The 12,704-nt window shown below is 39.7% G+C and overlaps 1 protein-coding gene across 5 annotated transcripts in view; it reads left to right on the forward strand.

The window, feature by feature from the left end:
* Positions 1-12,618, forward strand: part of hif1aa (hypoxia inducible factor 1 subunit alpha a) — a 33,932-nt gene extending 21,314 nt beyond the window's left edge. For all 5 annotated transcript variants that reach the window (XM_061895233.1, XM_061895235.1, XM_061895237.1 and 2 more), the window contains exons 4-15: positions 173-257; positions 3,952-4,061; positions 4,542-4,744; positions 4,855-4,961; positions 6,399-6,546; positions 6,674-6,966; positions 7,044-7,243; positions 10,239-10,358; positions 10,472-10,713; positions 11,277-11,373; positions 11,451-11,541; positions 11,622-12,618. In XM_061895233.1, the coding sequence (XP_061751217.1) occupies positions 173-257; positions 3,952-4,061; positions 4,542-4,744; positions 4,855-4,961; positions 6,399-6,546; positions 6,674-6,966; positions 7,044-7,243; positions 10,239-10,358; positions 10,472-10,713; positions 11,277-11,373; positions 11,451-11,541; positions 11,622-11,785 (1,860 nt within the window). In that variant the 3' untranslated portion in view covers positions 11,786-12,618. The remainder of the gene's footprint in view (positions 1-172; positions 258-3,951; positions 4,062-4,541; positions 4,745-4,854; positions 4,962-6,398; positions 6,547-6,673; positions 6,967-7,043; positions 7,244-10,238; positions 10,359-10,471; positions 10,714-11,276; positions 11,374-11,450; positions 11,542-11,621) is intronic.
* The last annotated feature ends 86 nt before the right edge of the window (positions 12,619-12,704 follow it).

Raw genomic sequence — 12,704 nt, forward strand, 5'->3', positions numbered from 1 at the left:
TACAATGATTTTTTTTTTTTTTACAAGGCCCCGCTTTCTGAAATACATCTCCTATTGAGAACTCCCAGATAAATGTGTGGAGCTCAGCGAATGACATGGCTCTGCCGAGAGTCAGTTTACTGCTTGTGTGTAAATGTTAAAATGATTTACATGATGTCTGTAACATCTGCAGTTTGACCTGACTGGACACAGCGTGTTTGACTTTACGCACCCGTGTGATCAGGAAGAGCTGAGGGAGATGCTGGTTCACAAAGGAGGTACATTATGTAGTACACCTACAGAGATGACTGGCGTGTGAATGTGGGCCACTTTGGCCTACAGTGTAAGCGTGGTCAAAGTGGCCCAAATAGCATTTTTTTCTCAAAATCCTTTTTTTTTCAGCTGACTGTTTACACAGCAAGTAAAATGTTATCTTAATCAGACTCCAGTATAAACACGCACAGGCCGCAATGTGTCTTCGACGTCACTTGCAATGCGCAGTTTGATAAAGTGAAAACAAAGAAAGTTCACAGGATTCTGTAAATTGACAAGATGTTGCTACTACAATAAAATAAAATAAGTCACTACCACATATATGGTTGCCAAACCTTGAAAATTAGTTTTTTGTGAAAATAGTCATGTAATGTATGAATGGATGTATGTATGCAGTGTATTATATTGGGGACGGTTCTCATCTTTTTATGGCTGTTAAGTAGAGGAGGACATCAGCGCCTGTGTACATTAACTGTATTTTTCAACTTACTTACGTAAACAACTTAGGCAATGCACGTAACATAACGTAAATTCCGGTCCTTCAACAATCGCTATTTCTTTGGAATCAAAATGTATATTTTGTCGCTCTCCCTCCCCCAAATTTGACCTCGGAACTCTGACCCCGTATCTCAGCGACTGCGTCACAAACCTGGGGGTAAAGTTCGACTCAGATTTTAAATTCGAAAAACAAATCAGCAGCGTCGTTCAAAAAAGTTTTTATCAATTACGCCAAATAGCGAAAGTGAAACCGCTTCTGTCAGGACATGACCTCGAGAAATTAATTCACGCCTTTATCTCGAATCGTTTAGACTACTGCAATGCCCTGTATGTCGGCATTAGCCAGGCCTCCCTCGCCCGCCTACAGATCGTGCAGAACTTTGCTGCTCGTCTGCTAACACAGACCCGCAGACGTGAGCACATCACCCCTATATTAGCGTCCCTTCACTGGCTCCTTGTGCGTTATCGAATCAATTTTAAACTCCTTCTATTTGTTTTTAAATGTCTAAACAACCTCGCGCCAACATATCTCTCCGACCTCCTTCAGCCTTACTGCCCCAATCGATCCCTAAGATCAGCCGATCCGCTGCTACTGACGGTCCCTGACACAAGGCTGAAGCTTAGAGGTGACAGAGCTTTTGCTGCTGCTGCTGCTGCTCCCAAGCTCTGGAACGACCTACCTCTGAGTGTTAGACAAGCCTACTCTCTTCCTGTTTTTAAATCTCTCTTAAAAACATACTTTTATTCCTTGGCTTTTAACACTAAGTGATATCCATCCTGCAATGGCGCCCCATTATACACCTGCTGTGAACCTGTTTTTATGTTTTATTTATTTATTTTTTATCATGTTCTGTTTGTGTTGTGTTGTTTGCTTGGTCTTCGTATTATCTTTTAACCTGTCCATTGTACAGCACTTTGGCTACCCCTGTGGTAAATTTTAAATGTGCTTTATAAATAAAGTTGATTGATTTGATTTGATATTCATATATCACATAAGCTATTATTTGCACACTATTGACTAGTGATGCACCGAAAATTTGCCTGCCGAAAAATGACTTTTCCCACTGAAACCAGAGTTGTGATGACGTATCCTCTTATGCTGGTGGGCTGCGTTTTTCTCTGCGCACATGAATGACATGGCCAAAAAGTTGCATATGGCTCACATATCCGTTTAGATTGAAGTCATATTTAAAAAGATGAGATTCCGATCGGATTCGGACAACCTGCTTATGTGGCCCAAATGTGATGTGAAAAAAAATCAGATTTATAGCACTTTGGAGCGTTAAGACTGGCAACATTTTTTTTAGTTTTGTGTGCAGTGTAAATGGGGCCTTTAACAATGAGTTGGGAGTGTAGATTACGTCATTGACAAATTTGTATAATTGTCCATGATGAATGCCCATGCAATTGTTATTGGTACTGTGGTTGAGACAAAATAATTATAAAACATGAAAAACAAAACTAATTTTTTAGACGGATAATTTAACTTTCTTTGGTTGCTTTTTTTGTGTGTGTTTTTTTTAATGTCATAAGCAAAACCGAGCTACCTGTGAGTAGTTTTAGATTTGAGGTTGGAAGGTAACATTAGTACTTTGTCCCATTTTAACTAGTCTCTGTGCTGCTCTTCATGCTGTGTCTTAGAGTGACAGAAAACATCAAACGTGTTCAAGTGGATTGTAACGTCTCATCGGCGGCTTGTTTTGTAGATTACCGTTGTGCGTTCGGGATCTGATTTTTTTTTTAATTCAAAGAAAAACAAAGGAGTGCCTCTTCTCTTTTTGGCACTAAGTCATCTTCAGATTTTGTTAATTTAGCATTGCATTGTGTTTCCATCTTTGCTAGCAGCAGAGAGCTACTTTAGTGACATCCGTACTTCTCTGCCTCCTGTCGTCGTAACAATTTAAAGGTGAATTGCACTTTTTTTGGAATTTTGCCTATCGTTCACAATCAATACGAAAGACATGACGATGAATGCAATTTTTTTTTTTTTATGCATACTAAATATTAAATAAATGTGTTAAATTCTGCCTATAAAGCCTCTAAAAAACACTCAAACACCTCCATTAGGGTTTTATATACATGATGTAAGTATATATGTAATGTAGTAACGGGCACATTTATAATATTTAATATTTCCGTATTTTGATTATTTTAGGCGTATGTGCCGCATTGATTTAAAAAAAACTAAAAACGGTATCTTTGCTTTTTATTTCTTCATTACTGCTTTCTGCTCACTGCAGAGTTTGAGAGCTAAAAAACATAATAAAACATCACTTACTACAGTAAGTGACGTACAAGGGCTGCTGTCATTAGGACGCCGACTGCTATATATTCCTATTCAGATGAAAATGTCTCATAATCCCCGCAAACAGGGCTGGCGGGTCTAGGTTCGAAACGGCTGTCAATATGTCCGAACTTGTCAGATTATATTCTCGGTCATTTATTTTTCTGGTGAGGGGCATGATTTATGATAAACGATAACCTTGCAAGGAGCAGAGAAGCGGGTAGCAGCATACCACTCGATGATGTAAATACAAACACAGAAGTGATCACCGACGGCGCCGCTCTAAATAGTTAACCATGTAATGTGTTAGCCTTTATAATATTATCACCTGGTTAATTTTTGGTTAATATTCAAGTCACGAAATGTAAATTGAGTATTGTTGGCGGATTTTATGGGCAGAATAGTGGCGGTCCCATTGGCTTCGCTGTAAGCAGACTTTTATTTACATTTGTTCAATATTTACAATGCATAAAAATCCATCTGTCATGTCTTTCATAGTGATTGTGGATGATTGGCAAAACTCCCAAAAAAGTGCAGTTCCCCTTTAAAAATGCCACCGCAAAGCAGCAGCAGCTGCTGCTGCTGCAGTTACTTAATTCAGCCCAGACATTAAAATTATTATGTGTGTAATAAAATTTTATATTGTACGATAATGTTGTACGATTTATATTAACACACAGCAATACTATCTATTGTACAAGCTGCATTGCCGAACAGTCCCATTCTAATGTGTGTGGGAGAAAGGGCGAACAGGTAGCATCCAATGTATTCGTAGCAGTTCAAATTTATTAAAACTAAGTGGTAACATTTTGAATTGCATTTTCCGTGTAATAATAACATTGTACAATAAATACTTGCATGATCATTCTGTTTCCGTCTTTTGAAACAAGTTTCTCTCTGTCTTGTCACAATTTTAGGCTCAAAAAAGACCAAAGAATCAGAATCAGACCGCAGCTTCTTTCTTCGGATGAAGTGCACACTCACTAGCAGAGGCCGCACTGTCAACGTCAAGTCCGCTACATGGAAGGTAATCAAAGGTTTTTGAAGATAATGTAAAGTGCTAGATGGACTCAGGGATCATCATTGGTAATCAAATGCAATGCAAAGCAAATTGACCATTTGTGTGTAAACGTTAGAATTCAAATGAGTCAGTGTATAATAGTGTATGTAATGCATGCAAAGAAGTTGACAGTAGGTGGACCATTGGAGATCTGTAATTCTTAAGCTCCATGTTAAAGACAGTTAATGGCCTCAATGGCATACAAACACTTAGCTCAGGTTACTTGTGGAAAATGTATGTCCATACCCAAAATGTAAGTGTAGTTTATCATGGCAAAAAGCATGCCAGTTTGTTTTTGACAGATTAACATTTTAAACTGTTAGATGTGAACCTAAATGATATGCTCAAGCAACAACTTGCGATTTTTTGTTTTTTCCAAGAATCAACAGATGCATGAACCAAACCATTCTTTCAAATAAGTGCTGTGTTTGTTTTAACCATCTGCAGGTGCTCCACTGCTCCGGTCATGTGCGTCTACACGACAGCCTCACGGAGCAGACTGCCAAAGACCACAAAGAGCAACAGGTTCCTTACTTGGTGCTAATCTGTGACCCTATTCCACACCCCTCCAACATTGAGGTCCCTCTGGACACCAAGACATTCCTCAGCCGCCATACAATGGACATGAAGTTCACATATTGTGACGAGAGGTAATCACACTCTGCTTCCATAATCCAGTGTAATCATACTGCCACCTACTGTTCACTGTAGCTACTGCAGGAGCTTTATTTCTGACGTTCTGCTTTGTGTGCTCTTACAGGATCACTGAGCTGATGGGATATGAGCCAGAGGAGCTGCTGAATCGTTCTGTGTATGAGTACTATCACGCGCTGGACTCAGATCACCTTACCAAGACACATCACAACTGTAAGCAACATTGCAAAAAATGCATGCATCAAAATGAGTTGTTTGACAGTGGTGTAATGTAGGAATGTGCCAATTTATTGGCCATCGATCAATATTGGACTTTTTTTTTTTTTTTTAAAGTGCAGATTACCGCCTTTCAATGCCGATCACAGAGGCTGATCCCCTCTGGCTGGTATTGTTTATTTTTAGTCCTTTGGCTGACAAGCTAGCAGCAGTAGTGTATCTCCATATAGAGTGTGGAGCTGTTCATCTAAATTAATAATAGTCCCCTCCATTATAGCAAATCAACTGCATTTCTTAATATCTTAGGTATCCCTATCAAGTTTTAGGACAAGGCTAAACATGTTATGCACCGAGAGAAAGCTAGGAGCAGGCATGCTTATCGCTAAATGAACTGCTGCTAAGATAGCTTTAAACAACACCAAGAAATAAGTGCGTAGTAAAGTTCAAACAGTGTAGGTGGAACCACATTGCAGCAGAAAGTAAGCAGCTATTAACAGGGAATTAATCAAGAGATTAATATGAGTCTAGAAAGAGGATAAAACTGTTGGTTGTCACAGTCTTTACATCACATATGAAAGGAGGGCTGATCGAGCCGTAAACTGGTGGTGTCAACATCAAGGTTAATATCAGTATATGATCAGTACTGGAATGATTGATTACTTATATTTTCTAAAAATCAATTAGTATTGTTTTTGTAAACACAGGAGGACTTAAAGGGCAAACATTTTTTCAATGTTACTGTTTTTGATTTTGATTCGTTATTTTAGTTATTTATTTTGTATCGTAGTTTTCGGAGTATAAGTCGCTCCGGAGTGTAAGTCGCACCTGCCAAAAATGCATAATAAAGAAGGAAAAAAACATAGAAGTCGCACTGAAGTATAAGTCGCATTATTTGGGGTAATTTATTTGATAAAACCCAACACCAAGAATAGACATTTGAAAGGCAATTTAAAATAAATAAAGAATAGTGAACGACAGGCTGAATAAGTGTACGTTATATGACGCACGAATATCCACCTGAGAACGTGCCTGGTGTGTTAACGTAACATATTATGGAAAGAGTCATTCAAATAAATATGACATACTGTATAGAACATGCTATATGTTTACCAAACAATCTGTCACTCCTAATCGCTAAATGCCATTAAATCTTATACGTCTAGTCTCTTACGTGAAAGAGCTAAATAATATTATTTCATATTTTACGGTAATGTTTTAATAATTTCACACATAAGTCGCACCCCTGGCCAAACTATGAAAAAAACTGTGACTTATAGTCCGAAAAATACAGTAATAAAATAGAAAAAGGAACTTGTTGAAATATACATGTGATTGGTATTGGTATCGGATGATCTCACTCATGGATGATTGAAATTGATAGCATAAATTCCTGATCCGAACATCCCTAGTGTAATGTAATTGTGTTTGTTTCAGTGTTTGCAAAGGGCCAGGTCAGCACAGGCCAATACCGGATGCTGGCCAAGAGAGGAGGTTTTGTGTGGGTGGAGACGCAAGCAACTGTCATCTATAACAACAAGAACTCTCAGCCACAATGCGTTGTCTGTGTCAACTTTGTCCTAAGGTACTAAAGAAGTACAAAATGAGCTCCTTGCTAATCATAAGTACTGTAGCTATTTGAATAGCCGTTGTAGCAAAAAGCACTGCGGGACTCCAAACTCCTTTCGTGACAGTGCACCTTTTCTCTGCAGTGGAATTCAAGAGGAAAAACTGATCATGTCTTTGGAGCAGACAGAGGATATGAAGCCCGTAAAGCAGGAACAAGACAAGGAGAGCTGCCCTGCAGAGAGGTCTCCAGTCCTAAAGGAAGGGGAGGAAGAAGAGAAGACAGCTGAGCTGGATGTTATCAAGCTGTTTACACAAACACTTGTGCCAAAGCCAGTGAAGAGTTTGTACGATCAGCTGAAAGAAGAGCCTGAAGCCCTCACTCTGCTTGCCCCAGCAGCTGGAGACACCATCATCTCCCTGGACTTTAGCTGTCCCGGTTTGTGCTCCTTTCGATTCGTTAACTTCACAATGTTATTTTGTAGCTTTTTAACGCTAGTCTATCCTCTGGCACAGACTCTGACATCCATCTGCTGAAAGACGTGCCTCTCTACAATGACGTGATGCTTCCTGCCACTAGTGACAAACTAGCCCTGCCTCTTTCCCCTCTGCCACCCAGCGAGCCCCATACTGTGGAAAACACCACTGTAGATGGAAAAAGTGACAACTATGCCAGACCTTTGTCCACATCAGTAACCAACAACAGCGCAGCACAGGTAAAGCTTGTTATTTTTGCTATATTTATGTGAGAATTCAAGAAATATAATTGGAAACACATCTTTTAAACCCATGTTTTAAATATCAGAGATTACAATTAAAAATGATGCAAGCGGGTCTCGCTGGTGTTGGTTTCATTCCATACAGCTATGAGCTTTATAGCATGCACTAGTGAAAAAAAAATATTTCATGATTAGGGCTTGTCGATAAAATAATTAAAAAATTAAATGAAAATATTATATATATATCGCGATAGACATGTAATCTATTTTAATAAAAACATTTATGCGTTGGTTCCCTCCGGGTACTCCGGCTTCCTCCCACTTCCAAAGACATGCACCTGGGGATAGGTTGATTGGCAACACTAAATGGTCCCTAATGTGTGAATGTGAGTGTGAATGTTGTCTGTCTGTGTTGGCCCTGCAATGAGGTGGCGACTTGTCCAGGGTGTACACCGCCTTCCGCCCGATTGTAGCTGAGATAGGCACCAGCGACCCCAAAGGGAATAAGCGGTAGAAAATGGATGGATGGATTTTTTTCATCTCAGTAGGTAAAAACAGGAATTTGCGAAGCAAGGTTGGTTGGTTGAATGCACAAAGGCTCTCACTTTCTGTTAACCGAGCAACACTGATCAGTGGGAGGTACACGCAAACAGCCAATCAGGCAACAGTATCAACTATCAAGATTGGTGGCGTCATCTGGTTGTCTCGAGGTTCATTCTTTTCATGAAGTGAGAAGAGAACTAAAAAGGAGTGCTGCACAGAGTGAATGAAGTGTGACTAAAACCGCAAAAGTCACTTCGACAATATGGCAGTTTTGGGGATTTTTTAAAAAAACTGACCATAGTCAGACTAATGTGGACCATTTTAGCTGTGCTCCCCCTTGGGAACAGCCATAACTTCCTGGCACTAAAACGGCAGTAAATAATTATTCTTAGGTTTCTTTGTTTACATTGTCACACTTTGTACTATTTTGTTAAAATTTTTTAAGCATTTCTAGTAGGGCTGAGCGATATTGCCTTTTTTAATACTGTGATATTTTTAGGCCATATCGCGATATACGATATATATTACGATATTTTGCCTTAGCTTTGAATGAACACTTGATGCATATAACCACAGCAGTATGACGATTCTATGTGTCTACATTAAAACATTCTGTTCATACTGCACTAATATATGCTACTTTTAAACTTTCATGCAGAGAAGGAAATCACAGCTAATTCAATTTCCCAAAACTGTATTTATTAGTTATTAGCAGGTGACTTTTCAAATGATGCTACATATTAGCAGTAATGCTACTTTTTGTGGCAACGCTTGTGCCCCACACATGACAAATTAAAGTTGTCTATTCGACATATTGCCGCTTGAAGCCGAACCACCGCCAGATGATGGACCCCGTGCTGTTTTTCTTCGGAATTAATTCTTCCTTCATCTGTTACGAGATTCGCACTCTTTCTCTCGCAACAACCCGCTAGCATCACAGCTAACGTTAGCCACGCAACTACCTCTCTACTGGGCGAGGCCGTGTACATATGTGACGTATGTAAGAAGGTGCGCCTACTTGTCTGTGAGAAGGAGGCACAGGAAAGAGCGAGGAGAGCCTGTAGTGTAATGTCTGCAGCTAAAAAGAACTGCGTGAGAACGTCTACTCGAATATTATAATATAGTCATTTTCTATATCGCAGAGACAAACCCGTGATTTATATCGTATATCAATATATCACTCAGCCCTAATTTCTAGCATATTCCTTATTTTTGCACCCTAATTTAAAGAGGTTATTGTTAAGTGTTTAATCTGATTTTACAATTGTTTACATGGATTGCTTTCCATGGTTGTGTTGACATTTTCTTTCCTTTCTGCCTTGATAGCTGAGGCGAATACAATCAGAGGATGGGTACATTTGTAATAGAAATGTTTACATTTAGTATATTTTCCTCCAGGTCCCTTTTTTCAATAGGTCTTTAAAAATATCAATCATTATCTATAACAACCGATATAAAACACTTATACCGTGATACTGTTTTCAGCCATATTGTCAGGCTATTCCTTTGTCCCAGGCTCCAGGTAACTGCGCGCTGATTTTAAAGATAACACACGTCATTGTACATCTGTTATGTCGCCATTGTAGTACACAGCATGGCTTGTGGTCCCTTTATAAATTACATTTGAAGTTGCGTTTTTGTTTGCGCGTTACCGTTGTTACGCACAAACAATTGTAGTACATTGTTGTTGTTGTATGTTGACTTATTTTTCAGATCTTAGGTGACTAAGACTGTTTCATTTAAAGACTGTTTGTTTGTCAAATTATTTGCTTGCTGTCATTTGCAAATTAAAAAGCAGCTTCCTGAAAGGGAAAAAAATCAGACCAAAAAATACTAACACCACCAGCTTGCTTATGTTACCATTAGTGGTTTAATGGAACATATATATGACATTCAGGCTTGTCACTCGTGGCTGTCTTGTACACGCGTATACATGCAGGGATTGCGTGCGCATAACAATTTGCAGTCATGTTGTTATGATAGAATATACAATAAATGATAGCTAATGTTAGTAGATAAAACTATGCGAAATCACTATCATTAGCTGATAAATAAAGCTTGTGCGTAATGTGGGTCGTAGTTTGTGGTCAAAGCCGGCCGGTATAATGCTTACTATGTTTTGGAAAGCTCTGCCTTCTAGGCAGCCACATAAAAGTTGCAAACTGCCCCTTTAAGCAAGCTAATGTGCTGCTGACTATAGAGTAACAATGCCATCTACTGTTTGGAGTTGCCACTACAAGCCATTCAGATATATTGTTTGAGGGAAGGCGAGTTTATCACATCAAACAAACAAAAAAATATTACTGTGGCAGTCCAAATATAAATGAATGAATGAGAAACAAAGGTTTTATTGAGCTGTACTATAAAAACTCCCTCTTATGGTAGAATACAATGTAATTGTGCTTGCAGACACATGCTTCAATAATGCATTGATTTTTTTTTGCTCTAGGTTCCTCCTCCGTTGGACATTTGCTTAACCATGGACTCGGACATTTCTGATTTTAAACTAGACTTAGTGGAGAAGCTGTTTGCCATTGATACCCAACCTAAGACCCCATTTACCACACAGGTAAGGATGCTAGGAAATTGTTATTGGCAAAATGTATAATTTGATTGGAAAATAAACTAGTTTTTTTGTGTTAATAAGCATGTCATGGATAGAATTGTCTTTTGCCTTACCAGACGACAGAGGAATTGGACCTGGAGATGTTGGCACCCTACATCCCCATGGATGATGACTTCCAGCTGCGCAGTTTGAGCCCAGAAGAGCCATTGTCATGTGGCCCTGTCAAATCCCCTGAGAGCTCACCTGTCAATCATGAGGTCCAGAACTCACCCTTCAGCGCACCTGGAAGTCGTACCATCTCTCCTGCACCAGCCGAGCCACTTGCTGCCCTGCCCGCTTCTATCATCCCCACTAAGAGGTACACTTGCAACTATTTACCTCTGCAGTAGGGGTGCACGATAAATCCCGGACAGATTCGAGTAATTTTGTCATATACAAAATTCTACAAAAAATATGTGGGACGAGATTACCTGCACTGTGCTGTCGGTGGGTTCGAATGATCAAAATCAAGCGCCACAAACTCCTCTGAACTCACTGTAACAAACATGGCGTCTATCGTGTGAGACTTTTCCAGTTTCACAGGAAGACATTGTGTGAGCTCTTTGCACCTGTTTCTCAAAGAGGAAAAACATTGAGGTTTAACACATCAAACTTAGTCAGCCACCTGCTGCGTCAACATTGCTATGATGCAGTTTTGAAAGCCTGCGACTGCACTGCTAAAGCTGTCCCGAAATCAGCTGCAAAGAAAGGTCTGCACAAACTGTTAAATGTAAATGTATAAATATCAGTACTGGTCTTGAGATGCAGAAAGTATCGTGATCAGCTTGAAAAAACTGTAGCGTGCATCCCTACTTTTTATACTGCTGTTTCTTCACATTTCTTCAACTTGAACATAATCATCATGTTTTGTCTGTGCTGCAGACCAACACAATTAGACAAGGTGTCACTCCATACCTTGTCTGCCCAAAATACACAACGTAAAAGAAAACTGGACGACACAAGAGAGATGGTTGGCAAGGTAAAATGTCACCCTTCATACCTCTCAAATGAGTCAAACTGTTGTTCCTAGAATAACTATTTCTAATATTTTTCCAGGAAACTTTGCCCCGGGAACAAGTTGAACAAGGGAAAAAACTGAAGGCCAATGGATTGGGCACAGGCCAAACTGTAGTTCTGCTACCTTCAGGTGAATTGACGAGGCCAGTGTTGATTGTTCCAATTGATTAGCTGACAATCACCATGACACACGGTCTCTTCTTGTGGTAGATTTGGCAAGTTGCTTACTAGGCCGCACCTCAGAGGCCACCAGTTCCCTCTTCAGCCTCCCACAACTCACTCGCTATGACTGCGAGGTCAACGCCCCCTTACAGGGCCGTCAGTATCTGCTACAAGGGGAGGAGCTTCTGCGTGCATTAGACCATGTCATCTAATTCCATGCTTAGCCTGCCCACTGCTGGACTTGACTGGACACTAGTTTCTTTTTCTCTTGAGAACACTCAGCCCAATTTTCTCTTATTTAAGTATCTCAATACGTCCAACGCGAGTCTGGCTGCTGGTTGTGCACACCTTGTGAAGTCCACAGCATTCCACTGTGCCACAGCAGCACCCGGGTCACTAGGAGGGCTTCCAGCATTACAAAGTTTTTTCCTCTCTCTTCCTTGAAGCCACTTAGCATACAGCGCCTTTAAACGACCCTTTTCCAGCAGGCCACCAAGAACCTGGCGCCACTGCCAGTAGTGTATTGTAAGCTTCAGTCGCACAATTTATATTTTCTTAAAAAGACAACTATTACCAGCACTATATATTAAGCCTTTTTAAACTAGTTTTAATGGGATTTGAACAGTTTTATTTTTTTTTTCAACACTTGTATGTTGTAGTACTCTAAACAAATGTCTTTAGTCCGCAACTTATTGGTTAAACCTACAGTGGTTTGAATGTTGGCTTTGTTAATTTGCTGTAAGTGTGTAGCAGTCCCAGTACATGTCACTTTATTTCTTTACCGTACGTGTGTTGTATGGATAACCGGGAAAGTCATTCATATGTATGGCGTCATACCTTCAACTCTGTCGAAATCTGGCTTGCTTTGATTCACATATACAGCCTGTTTTCCATCAAACATGACATGTGACACGCTATAAACAAACATAATGGGGTTGTGACCGGTCTACATTTTATGTATGTGATCATCAAAACATTGTATCTGTGTAATTGATCATGCAATGCTTCTTGTTGCTGTCTAACATTAAACAGCTGTCTTATAAAACTTTCACGTCATTAACTTCACAGAAAAACATTTTGTTTGAATTGCAGAAAATTGTCCTAGTATTTCCACCCATCCATTTTCTACCT

Source organism: Nerophis ophidion, linkage group LG03 (genome assembly GCF_033978795.1).
Source record: "Nerophis ophidion isolate RoL-2023_Sa linkage group LG03, RoL_Noph_v1.0, whole genome shotgun sequence".
NCBI lineage: Eukaryota > Metazoa > Chordata > Actinopteri > Syngnathiformes > Syngnathidae > Nerophis > Nerophis ophidion.